The sequence below is a fragment of the Pygocentrus nattereri genome, chromosome 23, assembly GCF_015220715.1.
Source record: "Pygocentrus nattereri isolate fPygNat1 chromosome 23, fPygNat1.pri, whole genome shotgun sequence".
NCBI classification, from domain to species: Eukaryota; Metazoa; Chordata; class Actinopteri; order Characiformes; family Serrasalmidae; genus Pygocentrus; species Pygocentrus nattereri.
The window spans coordinates 18870331-18897023 of NC_051233.1; the positions used below are offsets into that span (position 1 = coordinate 18870331).

A 26693-nucleotide genomic window follows, 5' to 3' on the forward strand; every position below is an offset into this window, starting at 1 on the left:
TCCACCAGAGAAAACCCCAACGTACAGGCGCTGAGCCGGGGAGCTATGAGTAAGCCCACTCCTGCCCGACGCCTCTCACCCTGGACAACCCCAGAATGGAATAAGGTCCAACCCTTCTCGAGAGAGTCTGTTTCAGAGCCCCCGCCATGTGTTGAGGTGAGCCCAACTATATGTAGTTGGTATCTCTCAGCCTCATACACTAACTCGGGCTCTTTTCCTGCCAGAGAGGTAACGTTCCATGTTCCAAGAACCAGTTTCAGGAATTTTCAAATAGTGCTAAAAAAAATAAGGAACAGAAAAAATTGAGTTACAAGGTTTTGATATGAAAGTGATGGAACACTAAATAAATTTAGTAAAAAAAGAAACAGACTGATTTTATTCTGGACTGTTGTTTTATTAAGAAAAGAAGAGGACCAGAGGGTATGCGATGTGTTGGTGTGTATTAGACAGCTAATTTAGCAACTGTCCTCGCTGACTGTGATTCCTTTACAGGTGGCTCCTGCAATGCCACCTGTGTTGCAGGTGCGTGTACGGGTTTGGCGTCCACCACTGCAGCTGGACCAGGCTGACCAGCAGGCCCAGTTGCCCTGCTGTTCAACAGGTTTGCTCTTATCTAGAAAAGACACAGGCGAATTAATGAATAAAGGCATGAGCAAATGTTTGACTGATTGGTTGACTGACTGATCGATCAGATTAGACAGTGCCAGTAGCTGGACCAAAATTATGTACAATGCTGGTCAAGAACACACAGTGCAATAAACAGACCAGATATTACGTATACAGAACCATCAAGACACAAGACGTAAATACACAAGTAACAAAACAATACATATTAATGGGTATCATATAAATGTACATACACTCATACAAACATACACATGGATTGGGATCAAGCAGCACATGAGTGATGATGGAACTAGCAAACATTTTCAACTGTAAACTGTACACAAACACTGAGATCTCACAGCAGCTTCCAAATAGGAAAAGAATTTTAAAGTGCAGGTGTGCAGTGGTGGTAAAGGAGTGTGTGATCAGTCTGTGGTGGATGTTCAAAAGGGTCTAGATTGGTCCAGGTGGTTGTTGGGTATCAATGTGTTCAGTCTTCTGACCGCCTTGAGGAAAAAGCTGTTGTGTGTCTGGAGGTTGGTGGAACAGATACTCCAGTACCTTCTACCAGATGGTAAACGAGTAAAGAGTCCATGAGAGCAGCAGGAGGTGTTATCCACAATGCTGGTGGCCTTGTGGATGCAATATAGAATGTGTTGATTGTGGGTAAAGACACCCCAATGATCTTCTCTGCTGTCTTTCCTGTCTGTTGTAGGGTCTGTCATGGTACATTTTTCATACCAGACAGTAAGACAAATGGTTAGGACACTCTCTATTGCCCCATGCACAACATATTGAGAGTGGATGGGGGTTTGCTCTCTTTTTCTCATTTGTGGTGTTGAGGGTCCAAGTGAGATCGTTGCTGATGTACACACCAAAGAACTTGGAGCTTTCGACTCTTTCCACAAGAAAACCATTTATGGTGATCGCCACAAGTCCTCCTGAAGTCAATCAATAATCATCTTTTTCATTAACATTAAGAGATAGATTATTGTTTCTGCACCAGTCTTCAAGCTGCTCCACCTTCTTTGTGCATGCTGACTCGTCTTTGTTGCTAATAAGACCAAACAATCTAGTGTTATCAGCAATCTTGAGGATGTGATTTAATCTATGTATTGCAGCACAGTCATGAGTCATGAGTATGACTAGCAGGGGATTGAACACATAGCCATATGGAGCCACGGTGTTCAGTGTTCCAGTGGGAGGAGAAGTGGTCGACCTTGCTGACTGGATGTCTTGTGCTTTAAATCATGCAAAGAATTTATTTAGTGCATCTGTCTTCAGTATCACAAGCATGTGATGTCTCTTTGTAGTCGTAGTGAAAGCTTTAATGCCACATATGTTGTGTCAATCTGGTGTCTAGAAAGTGTCTGTGCATGAGTGTGCTTTGCCTCTCTGATAGGCTGGAACAGGTTGGTTCTTGCTGTGCTGAGAGCTGCCTTGTTGGTAGACTTGGTTTTAAGCAGCGTACACACCCCTGCAGTCAACCAGGGCTTCTGATTAGTACATGTGCTGATGGTATTAAAGGAGGTAACATCATGTATGCATTTGTTAATGTAGCCAGTCAATAATACTGTATATTCATCGAAATCTGTTGAATTATTAAATTTAGCAGCCTCCCTGAAAATGTTCTAGTCTGTGTTCTCAAAACAGTCCTGAAGTCCTGAGATGGCCCCCTTTAGACCAGGTTCTTCCATGTCACACTGGATTTGCACACCTGACCAGCGGTTTGCATGCTGGAATTGACAGACATTTCATCCAGGCAGCTGAGGTAGACCCCCAGTGCTGAGGAGGTGGCTCAGCCTTGTATGCACCATGGAAACTGATGTAAACAAGGTCTGATATGTTTACCTAATTATCATCAAAGGGAATTTCACATCAATTTATATAGAACATTTACAACATTGTAAAGTTATTAATTGGGCATACATTCTACATGTTTATTGTGTTCCCAAAAGAGCAGGATTGTGACACTTTCATTATATTTTGCAACACTTAGTCGAAACATTTTATCTGTTATTATATCTAAATAATTATCTGATCATTTTCTTTTTCAGGTTATTGTTAAAAGCACATTTTGAGACACATTTGCCCCAACACCTAAAAGGTTGTGTGCTGACATCACAACAAGGAATAAACTTGGCAAGTCATTAATATTACTGTTCCCAAACTTTTGACTGGCAATAACTGCAAATGTGAGGGGTCATTCTATGTCAGATATACTGAAATTGTGAAAAGTATTTAACATTTTGAGTTCTAAAATACTGGGTGATTCAAAAAGATTAATCTGCTTTCAATGTTTTTACAACCTAAGGCACCTAGGAACCAATCACATACCAACTGAAAGGGGGGGGGTCATAGAGTTTCCCTTCAGTCTGCAAGGAGATGCGACCCCTAAGCAGAAAGTGCTTTGCATTCTCCACTTTAAGAAGAATGAATCAGTCATAACTGTGCAACGTGATTTTATGTTGGAAGTGAACCTCCAACAGCTCATAGCATTTGTTATTTGTTCCACAACACTGGATGATCTCGGAAATCGCATTGAAAGAGCTGTGAGTACGTACTGTGACACCCGACATGCTCAATCAAGCATGGGATGAATTTGACCATTGTGTTGATGTTGTCCGTACATATTGAGCACTTGTAAAATGACATAATAAACTTTATGCTCATTTAAACCATTTACAATTTACTGCATTGTTCTGTAATGATTTACAAGAGAAAGAAATAATTTTGAAATCAAATTAATCTTTTTGAATCACCCTGTATAATAGCTGTTGTTTGTTATTGCTTTGTCACAGAGCACACATGAGACCATGAATGGAGCAAATGGCTTAATGTTTTATAACAGACATGAGGACACCGACAGGTCTGCTACACACATACCTTTCATTAAGTCGTGACGAAGGATTTGACAGGCAATGCCTTCAAAATGCACTGGACACAGGCACTTGCACTCTCCATCTATCTGGGCCACGGTGCCTCCATTGTGGCATGGTTGGCACTTACACACACTGTACTCGGCCATATACTGATTCAGTGCCCTCTGCAGGTTCAGTCTTTTGGTTTGGGCGTCCTGGAAACTCAGTGGAATCGCATTGTAGATGGGTTCTGGCTGTCAACACAGCCAGAATCATTAGTCTAACATTGCAACAATGTTTATATACATATTAGCCTTCATTCATAGCTCACACAAACTTAATCGTGCAAACTTAAGTGTGTAATCATGTACATTTAAATATACAGCTAAAGTAAAATCACAGTATGCACAGTTTTAAGGGTCAATTTAGGTGAGTGGTATGAGGAGAGAAAAACAGAAGTAGATGAATGGCTAAGTGAACTTAGTGGCTAAGGTAACTTAGGTAACTTGTACATAATGAGCTTGACAAAACAGTTTCCAAATCCAGTTCCTCTAAAACATGATTTATAATCAATCTAATAATTAAATGGTAAGTTCCATCAAGAGGTGGTGCATGCCATTTAGATGAAACACAGCTGTGCCACCCTTTGCACATTTACAATGTCACAATCAATAGTCAACACCACACAAAAGCCAGTGCTTCGCTCATAAACATATTAATGGTAACACATGCATTCGTAAACTTTCAACACTACATAAATAGAATAATTATGTGTATAATTAAGCAACACCTAATAGTTTGAGCTCTGTGAGGTCTCTGATGCATGGTTCAATTAGCAAATAATGCTCCAAATATGTCTTTGAATAAGCACTCCAATAACTCTGCTGCAAATTAGCTGAACTTTTTTATGGCCTGCCATGTTGCTAAGCCTGACAAGCTTTTGAGCCTTGGCATGTCAAATTGAGCTTTCAATAGAAAAGGTAGACAACTGACCCTGGTAATTCCTTTTATCAGGATAAGTCCTGAGTCAAAATAAGTCATTTTGAAACAATACATACATAACATGATCTCTCTGCAGCCTGATAGTAAGATAAAGGTTAAAGCCTAATGATCCAGTCAGGAAATTCAAATATTTGTAACAGGGGACAAGTGACACTGTCAAATCATGGCATAACCCTATGTGGAAAGTGGAATCAAGGCAAATAAACATAGCTAGCTATTTCGCTGCCTAGGCCTAACACAGCAAGAAGCTAATGGCTAACATTATTGATATCCTTGTTGGCTACCTGCTATATACCTTGTTATGTTAGGGAAAAGTGGGAAATGTAGGGGGTTATAAGTAAAAATTATACTCAAGAGAAACCTATTTTAATGGATTTACCACCAGTTTAGTGTTATTGTTAGATATTGTGATCCCAGGTTCCTATCATTATCCTGCCATGAAAGGGAAATTATTACACTTCTCTCATATGCACCATTTTATTCAATTCTTAACAGACAAATTATGCTGAAATTGGGAAAATCAGTGGAACTTTAATTAATTTATAAGTTGAGTTTGGTGCAGCAGGAAACATATTAAAATGTGCAGGCCATTGGGACCTCAAGACCAGAGCTGAGAGCCATGGCTCTAACCAGAACTGCAAAAGCAATACTGCTCATTTGGAGATTAGTATCATTCTTTCAATACAAGAGGATGTAGATCTTTAGCAGTGACGGAACCCCTATACACCTTTGCACAGTCAGTCTTTCTATGGTCATGGGATGTTTGTTTACCTCACTGTAGATGAGAGCAGGCAGTTCTCCAAGTGTCCTCGCCCACTCCACATAGTGCTGCCCGTCCAGCACACCATCTTTACCGAGCTGGGACTTCATGGCTGCGGCTGACTGCGGGGAGCCTCCCTTCACGGCGCTTATCACCTTATCAATCATTGATTTATTTTCACCACCACCTTCTGTTGGCACAGAAGGAAGATTCGCATTTGTGACTTGGGCTTAAACTCTTTGTCCTTGTTTACAGAATAACAATCACTAAATCACTCTGCTTTGTTTTCTCAGAATGAGTGTTAAGCAGTGTGGTGTGTGTGTTATCCCGTGGTTCTTCATCAGTGGCCATAGGACACTGTTGCCTGGATATTATTGGTTGGTGGACTATTGTCAGCCCTGTAATGACACTGGGATGTTTAAAAACTCCAGCAGCACTGCTGTGTCTGATCCACTCATACCAGCACACAGTAACACGCCGCCACCACGTCAGTGTCACTGCAGTGCTAAAAGCCACTGCTCAAGTAATACTTGCTCTGCAGTGGTCCTGTGGGAGTTGTGACCCTTGAAGAACAGGGTCAATGGGGGTTAACAAAGTATGCAGAGAAAGGAATTACAGTCTACAGCAGGGGCCAGTATCCAGCACAGTTTGGAGGTTCCGGTGCTCAAATACACCCATTTAACTTGGCAATTAACAGATAACAGGTACATCACCAAACTGTGCCAAACTAAAAATTGTTCACCCCTAGATAGATAGATAGATAGATAGATAGATAGATAGATAGATAGATAGATAGATAGATAGATAGATAGATAGAGAAAAAACCTTACAGATTTACATACCTGTCATCTTGTCTGTGAGTGTTATACACTCGCCTGATGGTGGATTTTTTATTTCTGGTTCAAACTTTCCCACAGATGTGTCAATATCAAGCTTGGCATTAATACCAATTTTAAAACAGTCCTTCAGCATGGTTTCTGTCACCTCTAGAAGCCCAAAAAGAAGAGTTGTTAGTAGTACTCAGGTGCATTTTTATTTTTATTGTATGCCATTTTTATGTGTAGAGGTTTTCTGTGTAACTTCTTCCTCATAAAAGTACAAGAAGCACACCATTCTTTGAAATTGTGCTTAGGATTGTCTGTTCCTTTCTTTGCACTTAAGAAATAAGCAACCCAAGTGGTAGTCAGAATAATATGAAATAATGAATTCAAATAGTAGTCATAATTATGATTTAACTGATTATTAAATAAGGAAGGCAAATGATGGTCAAAATGTGAAAGAATATGAAGGTCAAATGGCTGTAGCAATGGTAAAGAATAGTAGCCAAAATGATGACAGAATAAGGATACTGTATCTGATAAGATGTACAAATAAAGACAAATGATGATACCCTCTGGAAGCATGTGGAGCCAGGGATTTATACTTACTCTTTTGAGTAACTACATCATCATTGAGCACATAAACAAGGTCATATTCTCCTCCAACTCTTCCATTTCTGGTGTAATGGGTTCCATAGTCCTCCAAGAAACCATAATACTGGGCCTTTTCATATTCAATGGGCAGGGCATCCACACTGTCCAGGAAAGTCTCGGATACCTCCAGGCTTCGTGACCTTAGCCTGTATGTGCCTAGTTGTACTTTGCCTTTTACTCTGAAGAAGGTCTTACCCTGCAAAAGGACGCAGATTGTATCATGCTACATTATAAACAAAGTTTTCAGTCTCAAATTAAAAACAAAATGCATCAAAATGCATGGAAAGAGCTACATGGCAGTAAATTGATTTATGCATACGTACTTTTAATATTTCTTTAAAATAAAAGCTACAAGTTTAGTTTGTATTGAAACAGTCCTTTAACTAATGACACTTTATTTAGATTATTTAGAAAATAATAATGAACCTACCTAACTAACTCACTCACTACCTCGCTCGTTCACTCACATTTAGGAAGCTGAATATTCTCCAGGGGTAGCTTTTAGCACTCCAGTAGCTTTTGGTGCTTCATAAGAGCAGCACTTTGCATCAATGACAATGTTTCCTTGTTACAATGCTCTCTGTTTACACACTGAATTTTAGTTGATTTTTTGCACCAGGCCTATTGAAAGCCAGTAGGTGCCAGTTGGAGGTACTCCAAAAGAGAAAAGACACCACTATTATCTGTCTTACCTTGGTGTTGCTGTACTCAGTGATGGTTTTGACCATGTTCCCCTTTTCAGACTCAGTGTCTATTCCAAATGAGCCCCCCACGCTTATCTTCTTCTTGGCTGGCCCAGACTGACACCCAGTGGCTGACTCAGACTGACACCCAGTGGCTGACGCAGACTGAGACCCAGTGGCTGACGCAGACTGAGACCCAGTGGCTGACTCAGACTGAGACTCAGTGGGTGTGAACTTGAAGGACAGTCCAAAAGATAATTGGTAGGTAGTATCTTTGCTCAGCTCTCTAATCAGAGAGTGAGTGTCTTGATAGATCTCTTTAGAACTGGACTCCTCTACTTTAGTCTGAAAGTGTAAGAATCAGGGTCAGCTTTGAAATGCAGTTACAGAGGTGAGTTACGTTTGACATGCAGGGCTTTCATCTTGAATGATTCAGGCTGGCAGGTCAAGTGATAGATATCCATGAAAGAAAAATCCAGCAAAACCTTCATTTGTTTAATTCATGCAACCACACAGTATATCAAACTGTTTTCCAAATACTTTTGTAAATTGTTATATTTTAATAAACCTGTGAATTATTTGTTTCTGTGCTTCAGGTGAGCTGACACAGCATGACCTATTGATCTATTTACTGCTCTTTTCAAAGATAACTAAATTAAATCATTGCTATGTTGTACCATCCACATGCCGAAAAATATTACCTCAAAGTGAAGGACAGCAACATTCCAGGGTACTCTGTCATACTGCAGTGTGGCTGGGTTCTTGACACGGTCACATATTCCATTGTAGACTTTGTTATTAAATGGGTTCATGCGAGGGCCAGATCCCAGAATGTTGATGCTGTTGATAGAAAGCAGACATGCAAATGTAAATGTAGTCCAGTGGCACTCCCTAACTAATATTGTCACTGGGTTACAAATCACTTCTTTTAGCTTCTCTTTCAAAGTAATATTACTTATTTATAGCACTGATGGTGTAAACTATGTAGTGGATAGTGGAAGTGATGGACGAAGGTAAGGGCCCCCATAATTTCTGTAGGATATAATGTAATAGTAGCAATTAAGTTGTCCACTTTTTGGTGAAATAAGACCCATCCTTTTTAGTAGGCTGGCTATACTCCTGCTTTGTTTACAGCTGCTGAATACTGCTGCACAATTATAAGCTGCCCATTACACCATCCATCAATAGTAGGAGACCATGGCAGGACTGCTGCTTACTAGATATTAATTGGGTGGTTGTCCATTCTCAGCACAACAGTGATACTGACATGATAGTGCTTGTGAGGCTGGTATGAGAGAATCAGGCACAAAAGAGCTGCTGGGATTTTTACATACCTCAGTGTCACCGCTGGGTTGAGAAGCAGCCAAAAATATCTAGCAAACAGTGGCCCTGTGGTCAAACATTGACCACTAATTAAAGGCTAGAGGATGAAAAAGATGAACTATCTAACAGTGCACCAGTAAGATGTTCCAACAAGATAAGTAGTGTTTAAACAGTGTTTAAAAACCCCAGTGATGCTTCTGAACCTGTTACCACTCACACTTATAAGAGCACAGGATACACTGCTATGGCACTACCATGTCAGTGTTGAGCTGAGCACAGTCCACCACCCAAACAATACTCTGGGCAGCAGTTGTCCTATGGAGGTCCATTTCCATTGATGCACAGGGTAGCGGTAGGCTGATGAATTGTGCAGCAAAAGATGGACTACAGTCTTTCTTCTATAAGATGCACCTGCTAAAAATGTACTTGGTTTTACTGTTCTGGAAGACTTGTGTTCCTTCCTCTTTCTTGTGGCTGTCTGGTTTCCTAGTGACTTTCTTGTGATTTTGTTCTTTTCTGCCTGGTTTCGTTAACTAACTTTGCTTATGGACATGCTTGTATATACTGTGCAATTATACTGTGATTATCTTAATAAAAGTACATCCATCCATGTATAGCTCCACTCTTTTACAGCTACACTCTCAGAAAAAAGATATGAAACTGTCACTGGGACAGTACCCCACTTGTCACTGGGGTGGTACCTCAAGAGTACACCTCAGTATCTTTAGTCAGGGAACATGATTGTACTATAATCTATAGAAATTATATTTTCTAAGTAGTGTAGTCTCATCTCCAGGCTTCTTATTTTTTGGTTCTTGTTAAATACTTTAGGCTGTGAGAATGTACAAATATGTACTTTTCACCTTTGAACAACTTATTTAAGGCACACAGTTGGACCTTAAAGCCAAAGTTGTACCTTTTAGGGTGCATTTACATTGTTTGTATCTTGATAGACAAGAAATGTACCTGCAGTGTACCTTTTTTTCTAACAGTGTATGTTAATGGAATTTGCTCCTATTTTTAATTGTTGTTTCTTCATTGTCTTGTGTTGTATTCTTTATTCTTTAAATACAGTGTTCTTTCCCATTTTTACATTCTTTTATAAATTTAGTTTGAGCTGCTGACCCATATCCAGCGTCCCGGCCAATGTCGGACTCCCTCACAATGATGTCACCACATGGTGGCCGGGTCTTATCACATTCTTCTTCATCAGAAAAGTCACCACAGTCGTTGTCCAAATTGCATACCAGACGTATGGGAATACACAGACCTATAGGTAGACAGAGAGAGGAGCAAAGCAGTCAAATTCTGTATCAGAGCAGTGGTCCTTGCTGGAAAACTTTACATGAAATTGAAATGAGATGCAATTCAAAATACAATACAGTAACATGAACTATGAACTTAGTTCTATAATTACAACCCAAATTCCAATGAAGTTGGGACGTTGTGTAAAACACAAATAAAAACAGAATACGATGATTTGCAAATCCTTTTCAACCTATATTCAAATATTCAATACACTACAAAGACAAGATATTTAATGTTCAAACAGATAAACTTCATTGTTTTTTGCAAATATTCACTCATTTCGAATTTGATGCTTGTTCCAAAGAAGTTGGGACAGGGGCAACAAAAGATTGGGAAAGTTGAGGAATGCTCAAAAACACCCGTTTGGAACATTCCACAGGTGAACAGGTTAACTGGAAACAGGTGAATGTCATGATTGGGTATAAAGGGAGCATCCCTGAAAGGCTCAGTCCTTCACAAGCAAGGATGGGGTGAGGTTCATCACTTTGTGAACAACTGCGTGAGCAAACAGTCCAGCAGTTTAAGAACAATGTTTCTGAATGTGCAATTGCAAGGAATTTAGGGATTTCATCATCTAGAGTCCATAATATCATCAAAAGATTCAGAGAATCTGGAGAAATCTCTGCAAGTAAGCGGCAAGGCAGAAAACCAACATTGAAAGCCCATGACCTTCGATCCCTCAGGTGGCGCTGCATTAAAAACCAACATCATTCTGTAATGGATATTATCACATGGGCTCAGGAACACTTCAGAAAATCATTGTCACTGAACACAGTTTGTCACTCCATCTACAAGTGCAGGTTAAAACACTGCCAAGCAAAGCGAAAGCCATATATGAACAATACCCAGAAACACCACCGGCTTCTCTGGGCCCGAGCTTATCTGAGATGGACTGACGCAAAGTGGAGAAGTGTCCTGTGGTCTGACGAGTCCACATTTCAAATTGTTTTTGGAAATCATGGACGTCGTGTCCTCCGGGCCAAAGAAGAAAAGAACTGTCTGGATTGTTATCAGCGCAAAGTTCAAAAGCATCTCTGATGGTATGGGGGTGTGTTAGTGCCCATGGCATGGGTAACTTGCACATCTGTGAAGGCACCATTAATGCTGAAAGGTACATACAGGTTTTGGAGCAACATATGCTGCCATCCAAGCAACGTCTTTTTCAGGGACGTCCTGCTTATTTCAGCAAGACAATGCCAAGCCACATTCTGCATGTGTTACAACAGCGTAGCTTCATAGTAAAAGAGTGCGGGTACTAGACTGGCCTGCCTGCAGTCCAGACCTGTCTCCCATTGAAAATGTGTGGCACATTATGAAGCACAAAATACAACAATGGAGAGTCCAGACTGTTGAGCAACAGAAGCTGTACATCAATCAAGAATGGGAAAGAATTCAACCAACAAAGCTTCAACAATTAGTTTCCTTAGTTCCCAAACGCTTATTGAGTGTTGTTAAAAGGAAAGGTGATGTAACACAGTGGTAAACATGCTCCTGTCCCAACTTCTTTGGAATGTGTTGCAGGCATAAAATTCAAAATGAATATTTGCAAAAAAACAGTAAAGTTTATCCATTTGAACATTAAATATCATGTCTTTGTAGAGTATTCAATTGAATATAGGTTGAAAAGGATTTGCAAATCACCGTATTCTGTTTTTATTTCTGTTTTACACAACGTCCCAACTTCATTGGAATTGGGGTTGTAAATAAATAACTTGAAAAATGAAAAACGAACAATTTTATGCCAAATGTAGTTGATTGGCCAAGATAACTTTGGTGTCCACTGTGTTTCTTTAGTTTTGCACGGGAGCTGCAAGATTAATGTAGCTAACAATTAATCAAAGCTCATATCTTAGGATACCTCACTTACATAACTGAGAGTTATGTAAGTAACCTCAAATGGACTTGCTTATTGGTTTCTAACACTGTATGTCTCCAAAACGTCATTTTTTTTAGCATGCCCTGGGCCACTTTGACTCACCACTCGGATGGCTAGTAACAGCAGAAGAGGAGGAATAGTATGCTGTAGCCTTCAGCAGGTTGATCGTATTGAACTAACTGGCCTCAGTGAGCTGATTAGGTAAACATGCAAACATTGCAATGCAAAATGTTTATTCTTATAGAAATTTGAACATAACATATAAAAATGATAAACAATTTCTTTGTCTATAAAAATGAGAGACAGTGGGAGGTTTATCCAGCATTGGTGGTAATTTATAGTTCTGAGTAATGGATTGAATTCGAGTTTGGGTAACAGGAAGCTTTTCTGGACTCTTTGCCAGTGGCCCTTCTGGTATCCCTGCATTCAGAGAGCTGTACTTCAGAGAGCACTGGTGGGCCAAAACCTGACTCCACAGTGCCACCTAAAACTCAGGAGACCATTGATGAGCTCAGGCACTGCCCAGTGCCATGGAAGACCCAGACAAATGTCATTAAGTGTGCCAGAGGACACCAATGGACCAGCACTCAATTCCACAGTGACACTCATTGCTCTCGAGAAAACTGATGAGTCTGTATACGACAGCAGAAGTGGCCACATCCTTGGCTGCCAGTAGTGGAGTCAGATGCTGCATCAGCAATGCTTTCTAGCGCACTGGGTGGCACTCTGGAGTCATGCACCGACTCCTGAGTACTTCCAGAGCACTGGGGCTGTACACAGGGGGTCCAGTAAGGTTGCTGTTCTGGTGTCCAAGACTTTTAGAGTTTGGATAGTTGACAACAGAGGGACTGGATTCAGATGAGACCATGATAATAGTTATCTACAATTACATTATCCAAGAAAATGAGAAATGTTTTTTCATCAATGACCTGATTCACACTGGAACTGAGAACTTGTGCAGACAGGTGGAGGATCCTCCACACATTCAGTCGTTGTTACACAGGGTATTTTTTCTCCAATAGACTCAATACACCTTTGACCTCCAAACTGCCCAAACACCTCGATGCCCCTTGAACGATACTGCACCGTGTACAAAAACACACACATACACAAATGTGTTAGTGTTTCCTAATGCATCTGCTGATGATTTCAAGTTTTTATACTATTATAATGCAGCTTGTAGAATAATGACTTAATGACATAATGAATTCTGATAAATAATACATTCTAATTCACAGTATGTGTGACAAACAATATTACACTGTAACCCATATAACCCATATTACGCATTCATTTTCATTTAATAAATGATCACACTGGTTGGGGGGCTACTTTACCTTGGTTTTAGTGCAAGGGTCACAGGGTGCCCACTGGGACCAGGCAGTCATTTTACAGTCGATGGGTGCTGGAGCACTGACCTCTCGGATCTTCCTGCTGGACTGTTGCCTTAGAGTGAGACCAATTTCATTAATATAATGATTTCAATTATTTTTATTTACAGCTCCTATCAGACTAAGTAGATCTGCAGAGAACCTCCCCAATTTGTCATTCTGTATTCTGACTTTGGAATGTCAATCAACCGTAATACTCATTGCTCACTATGTGCTCATTTTTTCAGCCAAGCTAAAATTCTTGGCTATTTTCAAACCTGGAAATGAAAAAAAATGGTGTATTGGCTTTCGTTGTCTGTTTTACACTACTAACATATGAATGTATTTTTATGTTATATAGTTTATATAGAAAAAATTCTGAATTGTACTAAAATAGCCTATATGAAACTAAATGTTGGACATTTTAGGATGCATTAAATTGAATTAAGTAATTGAATCAAATCATTCTGAGATTTGAGATTTACATCCTTAATGTTTATATTTATTTTTATTAAATTAGATAAGAGAAAGCATACATACATGAAATCTCTGAAATCCCCCACACTCATTCCGACAGCTTGACGCAGGAAGCAAACTAGAAAAAGAATGGCTAATGTCTTCATTTTGAGACTCATCTGGATGGTCAGGACTGCAACTGGATGATTAGCGTCCGTTTGTGTGTATGAGCCTTTTAGTATCAGGACTCTGTGTTAATAATTTACCAGAGTTACTGCATCAAATGTGTGCAATCTTACTGATAAGCAGTTACATGGCTACTAATAAACAACATATGACTAATTTAGAACTAAGAAACACAATTTAGATTAATGTCTGAATTTTGGAGTAATAGTCTCAGTACTCAGTTCATTCAAAAGCTTAAGTCGTTTAAGAAATCCAGTAATTTAGCCCAATAATTTGGCTTTGAGGCCCGATGTGCTAGGAAAGACTAGGAAAGACTGTAATAAAAAAGAAATAAAAAAGTTCACAGAATGTGCTACCCATAAATGATTATAAAATATGATCATGTCAATAATATTAATTGATTATAAAGATGAGAGCTAAAAGAAAGTGTTTGCAAGAGAGAATAAAATGGATCAAGTCTCTTGAAGTGTCTGGAATTTCCCAGCTGTTTCCCTGCTGGACTTTCGGGAAAACACAAATGCAAACATTACATTTGTTTGAATGCTCTGCCTTGGTGCAATACTACAAACAAACTGACAAAAGTCCAAAAGGCATTTAACTTTTTGGTTGCCCAATACGTGTGGTTGTGTAAGTGTGTTTATGTGTGTTCCCAAAGTTTATGCTATTGCAACAGTACATTTTGGAGGAAGTAGTTCGATTACAGAATTAATTTCTAGTAAACTTGTTATGCATCACTTGTGCAAGAGGTGTCAGCACAGTTTGAGTAAATTACGTGTCTCTCTGATACTGCATTAGTTGCAGATGCAAGGAGCCTATTGAATGAAAGATACAAGAGTCATTATGAAGGAAGACTGGGCAGTTGAAGACAGAGGTGAAGAAGGCTGAGGGTTTGAAGTTGAGAATTCATAAAGAAATGAATAAAAAACAAATTTGCATAACTTACCCCTTAGTCAAACTTTTGTCAAAGTTTGATGTTGAAAGTTTGTTGAGTTTACGCTGGAGCTGCAAAAGTAATGTAGCTAACCATTAATGGATGCTTGTAGCCACCCATTAGCATTGTACATGTGTGCCTTGACCCTGTTTACAAATGAGTTAAAAGTATGTCATACAATGTGCTGTGGGGTAAGTATGTGGCGATTTGAGCATGGGATGCGAATGTTGCTAACAGGTGGCTATACACTTCCGATGCTTGACCTCACAGCTACAGTGCAAAAACACAATAAGCTTTGGACACAAAAGAAGAACAGGTTTTTTTTTTAAAAGAACAGATGGGTAACAGAAGTCAGCAAGACTTGTATTATCCATCTTGGATGTCTTGTCTTGCGTTATGAATGGTTTTGCAAGAGAGTGTTTAAATGTTTCCACTGTAATCTACAGCTGAAACAAATGGCCGGAGTGGATTTCTCCTTTTTAAAAGGAGTTCAACAAGAGTTCTGCAGTGAAGGCAATGGCTATGTATAGAATCAAAGCAACTCAAGAAAACATTGGAATGCTCAAATGGTACTTCTCCACTATCAGGAACCTATTATATGTGGTTGTTTAAAGAACCTAAAAAAACAGAAATAATACATTTTCACAAGTGGTAATATCCTTTTGGTGCTATAAAAAGCATTTTTGGTAATAGTACAGGAAAATAATTTCAGCAGTATGTACAAACATGAAAGGGAGAAATGGACTCTGATGTCATGACTAACAGACACTTGTGGAACTCACAGTCTTCTAACAAGAAGCAGGCAAAGATGTATGTATGATATCAACTGTGAATGTCAATGTGCTTAATTGTCTTTGTGTAAGTGATATGAGAGCAACAATTTGTAGTTGTCATGTCTGAGACCCAAGTGTCAAGTCCAAGTCACAGTTCAAGAACAACACCAGAAAAAGTATTTTTTTAATATATATATAAAGTTTATTCTTTGTCCCTTCTTCTCTTTTAAGAAGTGACTATGATTATACTACTACTACTACTACTACTACTACTACTACTACTAATAATAATAATAATAATAATAACAATAATAATAACATTAATAATAAAACATTCTGATCTGGCCTCAATGTACAGTTGATATTCAGTAGCAATAGAATTTAAAAACAGAGGCACTGAACTTGGATGGTCTCAAGAACAATTTCCACATTTACCCCAAGACTGAGACAGGACTTGGGATACTTGAGTCCAAATTATATTGATCCTGAGACAAGAACAAGACCACTTGAGTATTACAACACTCATCATGCCAACATATTTGACCTTAAGGGTTATTTGAAATGTATTTATTGACTTGGGTTCTTGTTTTTTTTAGACTAAATTAACTTCAATTAAAGATTAGATTATTCTCATCTTTTCATTGTGCTTATTGACCTCAAAAACATTTTTAATCATCTTTTTTTTTATAGATATCTACATAGGGCTCAAATAATTATGGAAGTGTCTGTAATGGTGAAATATGCAAAGTATAGACTCTCATATTTCCCAACTTCTGTCTTTTTCTCCTGGCCTAGCTTTTCCTTCTCAAACATGCTGACCTCACTAGCAAAACCCTGCACTCCTTTTCGGCAAGGTCAGCACACCCATTCAAGCACAGGTCAGCTACGGCTCAGAACAACATAGCTGTGACAATGGCTGTAAGTGGGGTCAGAGAAGAGGACGGGTCTGCTCTAGCTGAGGGATATGAACACAGATCCTGTCATTTATACCAATGCCATGTGCTGAGGACACCAATTTTCAGCATTTTTCTCCACTCCTCCCTGCTTTGAGTTACTTCCCTTTGGCCCTCTCAGGAAATGTGAAGGGGCATGAGGTCCGGTTCTCTTCTTAAGAGAAACTTCCTGTTTTTCAGGTTGTTCTCTAAACTCTTGGAAAAGGGTATTATGTTTTACTAAAAATGGTTCTATTACTTAATAGCAAAACACTTTTTAGTGTAATATAGAGCTTTTTTAAGGGTTTATAAATAACCATCTATAACAGGTCAGAGAGTAATTTATTTATTGTATGAGGTCAATTCTTTTAGACGGTCACAAGTCTCAAGTGAGTCCCAAAGTTGCATCAAATCGAATATTAAGTCCAAATTCTTGACATTTAAATTTCACTTTTTAAAAACGGTCTAACCTTTCCCCATAACGTAAGAGCTGAGCTTAGCTCAAAGAGTTTTCATAGTAAAGATACATTTTAACAGATTGTATACAGGATTGTCAATTCAATTACCATGTCATTAGTGAAGAAGTCTGAGTCAACTTCTCTTTTTTCCAAGTCTAAAGTTGACTCATGTCCAAGTTTCTTGACTCAACAGTTCATCAGTGATCATGGAGAACAACCATTTATAGAACCATTTAAGCATTCATATAAATCTTTAATCAATTCTATATAAGGATCATTCTACCAAATTGGTTTAAGGTCTTGGTCTTCAGACTAAAATCTTTTTGCTTTCAATGCTCCTTTGCGTTACTCTTTTTTTATTTTATCAAAATTAATGATCATTCAATTTTGTCATTACCAATACAATATTAACACTTTTACCAAATGTTTGTGTACTGACTGTTTTGATATTTTGATAGTCACAGTTTTAGTTCATTTTGAGCATGACTCAAAAATGCAATACCATGCTTGACTAGCAAAACACAGCTTCATACAGCTGTACACACATCAAGTAATAATAATTTCATTAAAACAAAAATGTTTCAGGAAATATGCATTGCAGTAGTGGTAATTCTTAAGGTTACACATTGATTTTCAGACACCTGGGGCATGTTTACTTCAAAACAATGGGATCTAACAGCTTACCATGTGGCCACGAGGGACAAGGATACAGTCTTATTCCATGCTCTAAAATGCTAATATGAGACTAAAGTAAGTGCCTATGGAATACACTGTGTTTCAGCAGTGACATGAAAACGTGGGACAGTATTTAAATTTTTTTTTTAAATAAATGTAAACCTTCCAATTTAAATTTATAATGGAACATTCTAGCCTCACAATAAAATACACCAAAAATAGATTTTAAAAAACAACACGGAAAAAAGTAAAAAAATTTTACTATTTTCACAGATGTCACGATTCTCCCCTCCCAGTCGTGTCCATGTATGCATGTTGTGTTTTGATCTTCCATGTACATTTGTTTTGGTTTCCTAGTCCGGCCCATTGTTTTGATGACTCCTCCCCTGATTATTCTCAACTGTGTTTCCACCTGTGTCTTGTAAACCCTCATTAGCCCTCTTGTATTTAAACCCTGTGTTTTCATTAGTCTAGTGCTGGTCTTTGTCTGAACTGTTATCTGCTGCTTTGGATGTTCCGTTTGTTCTGCTCTGCTTGTTTTGTTGGATTCTGGTTTGTCTGTCATGTCTGCACCCCTAAATCTTAATAATCTTAAAAATCTTAATAAATCTCGCTTGTCTCCACACATACGTCCGCCTCCTCGCTCTCCGTTACAACAGGTTTACATTTAGGGGTTAGCATTCCAGACAGACCCTAGCCAATAGACAGTGCCCTAAAATTATGATTTTGTTTATATTTTTTCTTATTACTATCTCAGTTAATGCCATGGATTTACATAGTAGTTTTGACAAAATTTGTATCTACTGTGATTCACAATTTGTAAACCACACTCTACTCAATGAATCAATGACAGTTTCTGACAAGGACTGATGTTGATCTATTATTATCTGGGTCAAAAGTGACACTGACATGATAAGCTGGGTGGCACTAATAAAATTGTACCAAATGGGGGTCACATACACTGTGACTGGCCATTTAATTAAAACCTCCTTCTTCTTTCTTCATTCATTGTCCATTTTATCTGCTTCACTTACTATATAGGTGCACTTTGTAGTTCTACAATTACAGACTGTAGTCTATCTGTTTCTCTGTATACTTTGTTAGCCCCCCTTTTCCCTGTTCTTTAACAGTCAGGACCACCCACAGGACCACCACAGAACAGGTATTATTTGGGTAGTGGATCATTCTCAGCACTGCAGTGACAGTGACGTGTGTGTTATGGTGATGGTGTGTTAGTGTGTGTGTTAGCACTGCTACAAGTAAGTTATACACAGCAGTGCTGTTTGAGTTTTTAAATACTGTGTCTACTCACTAACCATTTCTACTCTGTTGGTGCGCATTATACACTTGGCTGAATATCTTGGTTGATGGACCATTTTGAATTTGATGGCAAGAACATGTTCCAAAATAGTTGGGATGGGGGCATGTTTACCAATGTGTTGCATCACCTCTTCCTTTAACAACACTCTGTAAGTGTCTGTGAACTGAGGAGACAGACTGCTGTAGTTTTGAAAGTGAAATGTTTTCCTATTCTTGCTTGATATGATTCCAGCTGCTCAGCAGTTCAGGGTGTCATCTGTCATTTTTTCATTTCATGATATAAAATGTTTTTAATGGGCGAGAGGTCTGGAAGGCAGACACATCAGTTTCACACTTGAGCTCTATGGAGCTAGATGTGCATTTTACCCATGCCATTTGCACTAATGCACCCACATTCCATCATAAATGCTGGCCTTTGAACTGTGTGTGATGAATCCTCTTCTTGAGAAGGCAGTCTTCCTAGATCCTGTTTATATATATATATATATATATATATATATATATATATATATATATATATATATATGCCAAGAGTGAGTGTGGAAATCTTGTTCTCTGGAACTGATCTGCAGTGACTCACTGAGAAGTTGCATGTCCACAACCCATGGTGTTGTAAGAGGGAGGGCATGTTTTTATACGACATTAAGGCGTTTTCCACAGCCTTTTTTTAATGAGTCGCTCAGCTTTACATGCATAGTGTATTTTAGAATTTAAATATCACAAACAGCAAATAAAAATGTAAACCAACCAACAGCTGAATATGAAAAGTAAAAAAAATGATCAAATTAAGACAATAATTATTATAATTATAATTACAAATAAAATATAGAAAAAAATGAATAAAACAGAAACAAAATAAAATCAGTCTCACTAGAACAGTGCCAACAACTACATTTGGTTTGCTTCAATGGCTCATTCTTTAAATGGTGATTTAAAAAAAAGGTTTATGTGTGTGTGTGTGTGTGTGTGTGTGTGTGTGTGTGTGTGTGTGTGTGTGTGTAGTTTTACATTATATTTAATATACTCCCATAACCATCATTATCTTGATTTATCCTGTCTACATATCTCTCTTCATTCCATTCTTTTTCCCAAGCTGATTCTAACTGATCCATCCTCTGATGACTATGGAAGCTACATCAGCAAATCAGCAGAAACAGGACAGGAAGGATGGATAGGAAGGATGGATAGATACACAGATGGGAATGAGTTTTTCCACCCACTATTTTATTCCAGCTTCAAAAGGCACTTTCTGGGAGCATGTGTGTTTTTTTCTTGAGTTATGCGTATGCATGTCATGTGAATCACATACCCTGAAGTGGAGTGATTTGCTTAATCAGAGTTGGTGGTTTAACAAAGAATGGAAATCATGCAACATTGTATGGTACATATTATGATAGAAGTGGTAAAATTTTTTTTTATTGTTTTTCTTGCTCAAAATAGGACATTTTAACAAAATCAGTAAACATTTTCATTATTCTAAAATTTATTTATTTTTTAAAGGTTTGTTGCCTGAAAGCAACATTGTATCATAACTGCCAAAATTAAACATTTGATGTTTTCATACAAAAGAATTAAGCATATTTTTTCAAAACATATGTTTATTTAACTAAACACAAACAGATTTATTCATTTTTTAAGCATAACAAATTACACATTGCACAATAAATCAGATATTGTCTTCAGCCATTGCTCTCAGGCAACACTGTACTGCTAAGGAACAAAAATATTTAAAAGTTGATCATATTATCAATTCATAAAATATTACTATAATTAAATCATTTTAGTGACTGCTGTTTACTGTTTACAACAGTAAGTAGCACCACTGCCTGCTCACATTCACAAGCATGTCCATACACACACACAAAAGTATCTGCACAGACACACAATCACCCATATAAACAGCACCTCTCTTTCCTCTGTTTGGTACCTCACTGTTTGTGAAACTTGAGGAAGCAATTTCTTTCAACACAGAAACACAGGTAGATAGCACATTTTGAGTACAGCACTTTTACAATTCCTGAACAATCTGGGTATTTGCATCTTCCTTTTTGTTCCACCCAAACAGACCAGTGGCCTGTCTGATCAAAATGCACCGGTGCTGCTGGTTGTGCTTCTGCAGGTGGTTTTGGCCTCTTTTCAGCTTGTTCGTCCAGTGATGGTCTCCCCCTTCTCTTCAAGGTGACATTTTACTCCATGCAGAGACAGCTTGCAATCTCAGCTTTGAATTTTGCCAAGCTGCTCACATCCTTTTTGGGGATACCCCAGACTCTACAGTCTCTCCAGTAAAGAAGCAAGGGTTCAACCACGGTTAGATCCAGCACGTGGAACACAATCCTGTGGTACCACTTTTTGGATCTTATCTTTGTTCGATAGAGGGCAATGAGTGAGTCAAGAAGATCAACCCCTCCCATCCCTCTGTTGTATGTGGTGACAATCCTTGGACATTTCACCTGGACTGTGGTCTTCTTTTTCTTGTCCCATCTCATTGTAGTGGCAGCTGGATTTGCTGAAGCAAAGGTGGAAAGGAGAGTTACTGATCGGTTGTCATACCACTTCACTGCCCTGAGAGGAACCCCATTAAGCAGTGTTTCCTTTTCTTCAAAAGTTCCTCTCCCTCTCTTTTTCATGTCTGCATCTTCAGAAAACCTGCATCCAGTCAGACGATTCATTTTGACTGTGCCCACGCAGTGGATTTTCCTTTTCTCCATAAGCATCTGGAGGTCAACACTGGTGAACCAGTTGTCAAAGAAAATCTTATGAGAGATGTTGTCTGGGATGATGCGGGACAGGGATAGCACTATATTGCCACTAGCTCCTAAGTCAGGTAGGCCCTTACAGGGGGAGATTTTCCCAGTATACACTTCAAAGTTGTAGACTATGCCACTACTGTAAAGAACAAAGATTTTATAACCCCAGTGCTTCTGTTTCTTGGGGTTGTACTGCTTCATTTGTTTTTTTCCCTTGAATGGGCCAATTTGTTCATCCACGCAGAGATTTTCATCCATTGGGATTGTTTGAAAATTCTCCAAGAGCGATGTCAGAAGTGGACGCACCTTATACAGCATGTCATAACCTGGGTCTCCGACAGCAGCTTGTTTTGAGTTGTCAGAAAAGTGAAGGTTCCGCTTGATGGCCTCCCAACGATACAAGGCCATGGTATCTGCAACACAGTCAACCCTTGTTGCAGACTGCCAGTACATTCTGGTTCCTGGAAACCCAAAAATTGACATGTAAAAACAAATGCTAATGAACTGCTCAATTTCCTCAGCGGTGACCTCAACTGGTTTGCTGGGATCACAGTGAATGGCATAGAGATTGGACTGCTCCACTATGTTTTTGATGCAGCTGTTTGTGAGAAGGCTTCTGAAGTGTTCTGCAGGATGTTTCACATCAGTTGCCTTTGATAGTCTCCCTTTCCATTGTGGTACTGGAAGGATGGTCCTACATGTTCTCCTTTGTAGATTTCTTGTTCGTATGTATTGAGCTGGAAAAATATATATTGTGAGAATATGGAAAATATTTATTTCTTTATTTTCTAACTAACTTCACTTTCATCCTACAGTAATCAAGCCTGCTACTATACCTCCATCTTCACCATCATCAGCTTCTTCCTGTTCATTTCCTAGTACTGCAGTACCTCCATTTTCATCCTCATCATCCTCACTTTCACTCTCTCTCTGCAGAGTTGCCACTATGACCTCATCTTCCTCATCACTATATGACACCTCATCCTCACTGCCATCAACTGGCACTGCCACCTGTCTTTTTGGCTTTCCATAGAATACTTGTGGATTCATCTCCTGCATTAATATAGAGTATGTGAATTACATATTCTTATATATGCAATAGAAAATCTTATTCCTGGAAAACATGTGGATAATTCAACCTCCATCCCTTACAAATGTAATGTACTTGCATCCTAACCCATTATACATGGTCTGGCCTTATGTGATTTCATTATGGTACAATGTTGCATCAGGGTAGTTTTTTGCAATTTATTGAGATATACATGATTAAATATAATGTAAAATGCTTGAAAATGCATCTTTACTTACCAATGAGGGTTAGTCAGATTTTTCTTGAAGGCAAACTGGACAGATATTGGTAAAAAAGTAACTTTTTGTGCTTGAAAATATGGTGCCATGTGAAGCAAAATGGCCACATGTGGAGCATGTGACCAAAATTTTGCATTTTCATTGGTTAAATAGTGGGGCATCCAGCTCTTAAGGTGGAATTAGAAGTTTAAGGGATGTCTGATTTTCAGTGGTGGACAGTAACTAAGTAAATGTAATTACTGTACTTAAGTAGTTTTTTTGTGTATCTGTACTTTACTTGAGTACTTAACTTTCACTCCACTACATTTCAAAGTCATATATCTTACTTCTTACTCCACTACATTTTGAGAAATCTGTCAATCCTTTTGGTTTTTGTGTGTATATAAATGTAACATGTCAAAACAAAAGAAGCGCAAAGCATCATACCGACCCAGTGCAGCACACGGTTCAACATCAGCGCAGCAGCATAAAAATTTGGGAGCACATACATCTACCTAAATGACGGAACCAACCTAACTGTGTAAATAGACCACAATATAAAAATATGTACATACAGTGGGGAAAAGTATTTAAAAGTACATCATAGGTAGACCTCAACTATTTCAGAAAAATCACTGATTTTTAAAAGAATTTATTTGCAAATAATGGTGGAAAATAAACATTTGGTCAATAACAAAAGTTCATCTCAATACTTTGTTATATATCCTTTGTTAGCAATGACAGGTCAAACGTTTTCTGTAAGTCTTTACAAGGTTGGCACACACCGTTGCTGGTATGTTGGCCCATTCCTCCATGCAGATGTCCTCTAGAGCAGTGATGTTTTGGGGCTGTCGGCGGGCAACACGGAATTTCAACTCCCTCCAAAGGAGTTCTATGGTGCTGAGATCTGGAGACTGGCTAGGCCACTCCAGGACCTTGAAATGCTTCTTTCGAAGCCACTCCTTTGTTGCCCTGGCAGTGTGCTTGGGATCATTGTCATGCTGAAAGACCCAGCCACATTTCATCTTCAATGCCCTTGCTGATGGAAGGAGGTTTGCACTCAAAATCTCACAATACATGGCCCCATTCATTCTTTCATGTACACGGACCAGTCGTCCTGGTCCCTTAGCAGAGAAGCAGCCCCAAAACATGATGTTGCCACCCCCATGCTTCACAGTTGGTATGGTGTTCTTTGGATGCAACTCAGCATTCACTCTCCTCCAAACACGATGAGCTGTGTTTGTACCAAACAGTTCTACTTCGGTTTCATCTGACCATATGACATTCTCCCAGTACTCTTCCGGAACATCCAAATGCTCTCTAGCAAACTTCAGATGCACCCGGATATGTACTGGCTTAAGCAGGGGGACACGTCTGGTACTGCAAGATCTGAGTCCCTGGCGGCGTAGTGTGTTACTGACAGTAGCCTTTGTAACATTGGTCCCAGCTTTCTGCAGGTCATTCACTAAGTCCCCCTGTGTGGTTCTGGGATTTTTGCTCAATGTTCTTGTGATCATTGTGACCCCATGGGCTGAGATCTTGCGTGGAGCCACTGATTGAGGGAGATTAGCAGTGGCTCCCACAGTAGATTTCTTCACACCAAGCTGCTTGCCTATTGCAGATTCAGCCTTTCCTGGTGCAGATCTACACTCTTGCTTCTGGTGTCCTTCAACAGCTCTTTGGCCTTCACCATAGTGAAGTTTGGAGTGTGACTGTGAGGTTGTGGGCAGGTGTCTTTTATACAGATAACAAGGTCAAACAGGTGCCATTAATACAGGTAATGAGTGGAGGACAGAGGAGCCTCTTAAAGAAGAAGTTACAGGTCTGTGACAGCCAGAAATCTTGCTTGTTTGTAGGTGAGCAAATATTTATTTTCTACCATTATTTGCAAATAAATTCTTTAAAAATCAGACAATGTGATTTTCTGAATTTTTTTTCTTCATTTTGTCTCTCATAGTTGAGGTCTACCTATTATGTTAATTACAGGCCTCTCTCATCTTTTTAAGTGGGAGAACTTGCACAATCAGCGGCTGACTAAATACTTTTTTTCCCCACTGTATATGCAGTTGTGACTGGCATGTTTCTTTTTTTCTGAATTCATACAAACACTTTAATTTCATAGTAAATTAGTTTCGGTTAGTTTATGTTTATGGACAGAGAACTACAGATCAATACAGTAAAGGAAAACTTATCTGTGAACTTGCGTTTAAAGCAAGTTTTTATTCAACTTGTAACTAATTTACAAAGTAATCTTAAGCTGAAACTTTGCTTGTTTGTAAAGGTGATTTCAGAGCCACTCGGTTCTACCTGATGAAAACTGTTTACCTTCAGTGTTTTGTGCTTACGATCATTTTAACAGACAACAGCATCACTAATTATTGACATTCTATTAAAAGACTGGTTTACCAAGGGACACTGGAGGATTTTCACCTAAAATGAGATCATGAAGCGAGTCTTGTTATAAAAATGGTAACAGGACATCAGAGCCATAATTCATCTTTTAGTACTTTTGATACTTAAGTACATTTGAAGGCAAATACGTTTATACTTTTACTCAAGTTGAGGTCTAGAGTAAGGACTTCTACCTTTACTGGAGTAATATTTTACCTTGGGTATCTCTACTTTAACTCAAGTACATGATTTGTGTACTTCATCCACCTCTGCTGATTTTCTTTCAATATAGTATAGAAGTCTATGTTGCCTGGAGGCAACATGGTACCATAGAGGGTTAAAAGAAACATTTTTAACATGTCGGTTTCTTCCACCAAAAAAGGATAGAATAGCATCTGAATAACTAGTTATGCTGATAGATGCTGGATTTGCTAAGAGCTTCCATTGTTGTTCATTATTTAATTGAAGTATCAACACTTTTATTAAATTCCAGGCAAAGTAATCATGTAGTAGCCTAGTTAACAAGTGTGTGAAATGTAGGCAACTAAATGTGATTGAGCTAGTGAGGGAGTGTTAATAGAGTGATTGATTGAGTGAATGGGTGAATAAATGAGTGAGAATGTGAGTAAGCCAGTGAATGTCAGTGAGAGTGAGTGCATGATTATACAGGTGAAAAATTAATATTAATAATAATTAATAATAAAAATTAATAAGTCAGTGTATTAGTGAGGGAGTGAGTGATTGACAAAGTGAGCAAATAGGTGAACAACTTAGTGAATGAGCTAGTGAATGAGTGAGCGAGTGAGTAAATGAGTGAGAGAGAGAGAGAGAGAGAGAGAGAGAGAGAGAGAGAGAGAGAGAGAGAGTGAATGAATGAATGAGCGAGAAAGAGAGAGAGAGAGAGAGAGAGAGAGAGAGAGAGAGAGAGAGAGCGAGCGAGCGAGTGAGTGAGTGAGTGAGTGAGTGAATGAATGAGCGAGAAAGAGAGAGAGAGTGAGAGAGAGAGAGAGAGAGAGAGAGAGAGAGAGAGAGAGAGAGAGCGAGCGAGCGAGTGAGTGAGTGAATGAGCGAGAAAGAGAGAGAGAGTGAGAGAGAGAGAGAGAGAGAGAGAGAGAGAGCGAGCGAGCGAGTGAGTGAGTGAGTGAGTGAGTGAGTGAATGAATGAGCGAGAAAGAGAGAGAGAGTGAGTGAGTGACAGGGTGGTTGGGTGAATGAGTGAGTGACAGTGTGGAAACGACCGAGTGAATGAGTGTGTGAGGGAGAGAGAATAAGTGTC

General features: G+C 38.9%; 1 protein-coding gene across 1 annotated transcript; it reads right to left on the reverse strand.

Moving 5' to 3' along the window:
- Positions 1–373: 373 nt before the first annotated feature.
- Positions 374–13959, reverse strand: c9 (complement component 9). Its single transcript, XM_017697980.2, has 11 exons — positions 13802–13959; positions 13229–13337; positions 12821–12971; positions 9833–9977; positions 8086–8224; positions 7394–7729; positions 6657–6897; positions 6072–6215; positions 5241–5419; positions 3493–3721; positions 374–613 (listed from the first exon to the last, which is right to left on the reverse strand). The coding sequence occupies exons 1-11, from the start codon at positions 13894–13896 to the stop codon at positions 456–458; spliced, it is 1926 nt and encodes a 641-aa protein (XP_017553469.1). The 5' UTR covers positions 13897–13959; the 3' UTR covers positions 374–455.
- Between the last annotated feature and the right edge of the window lie 12734 nt (positions 13960–26693).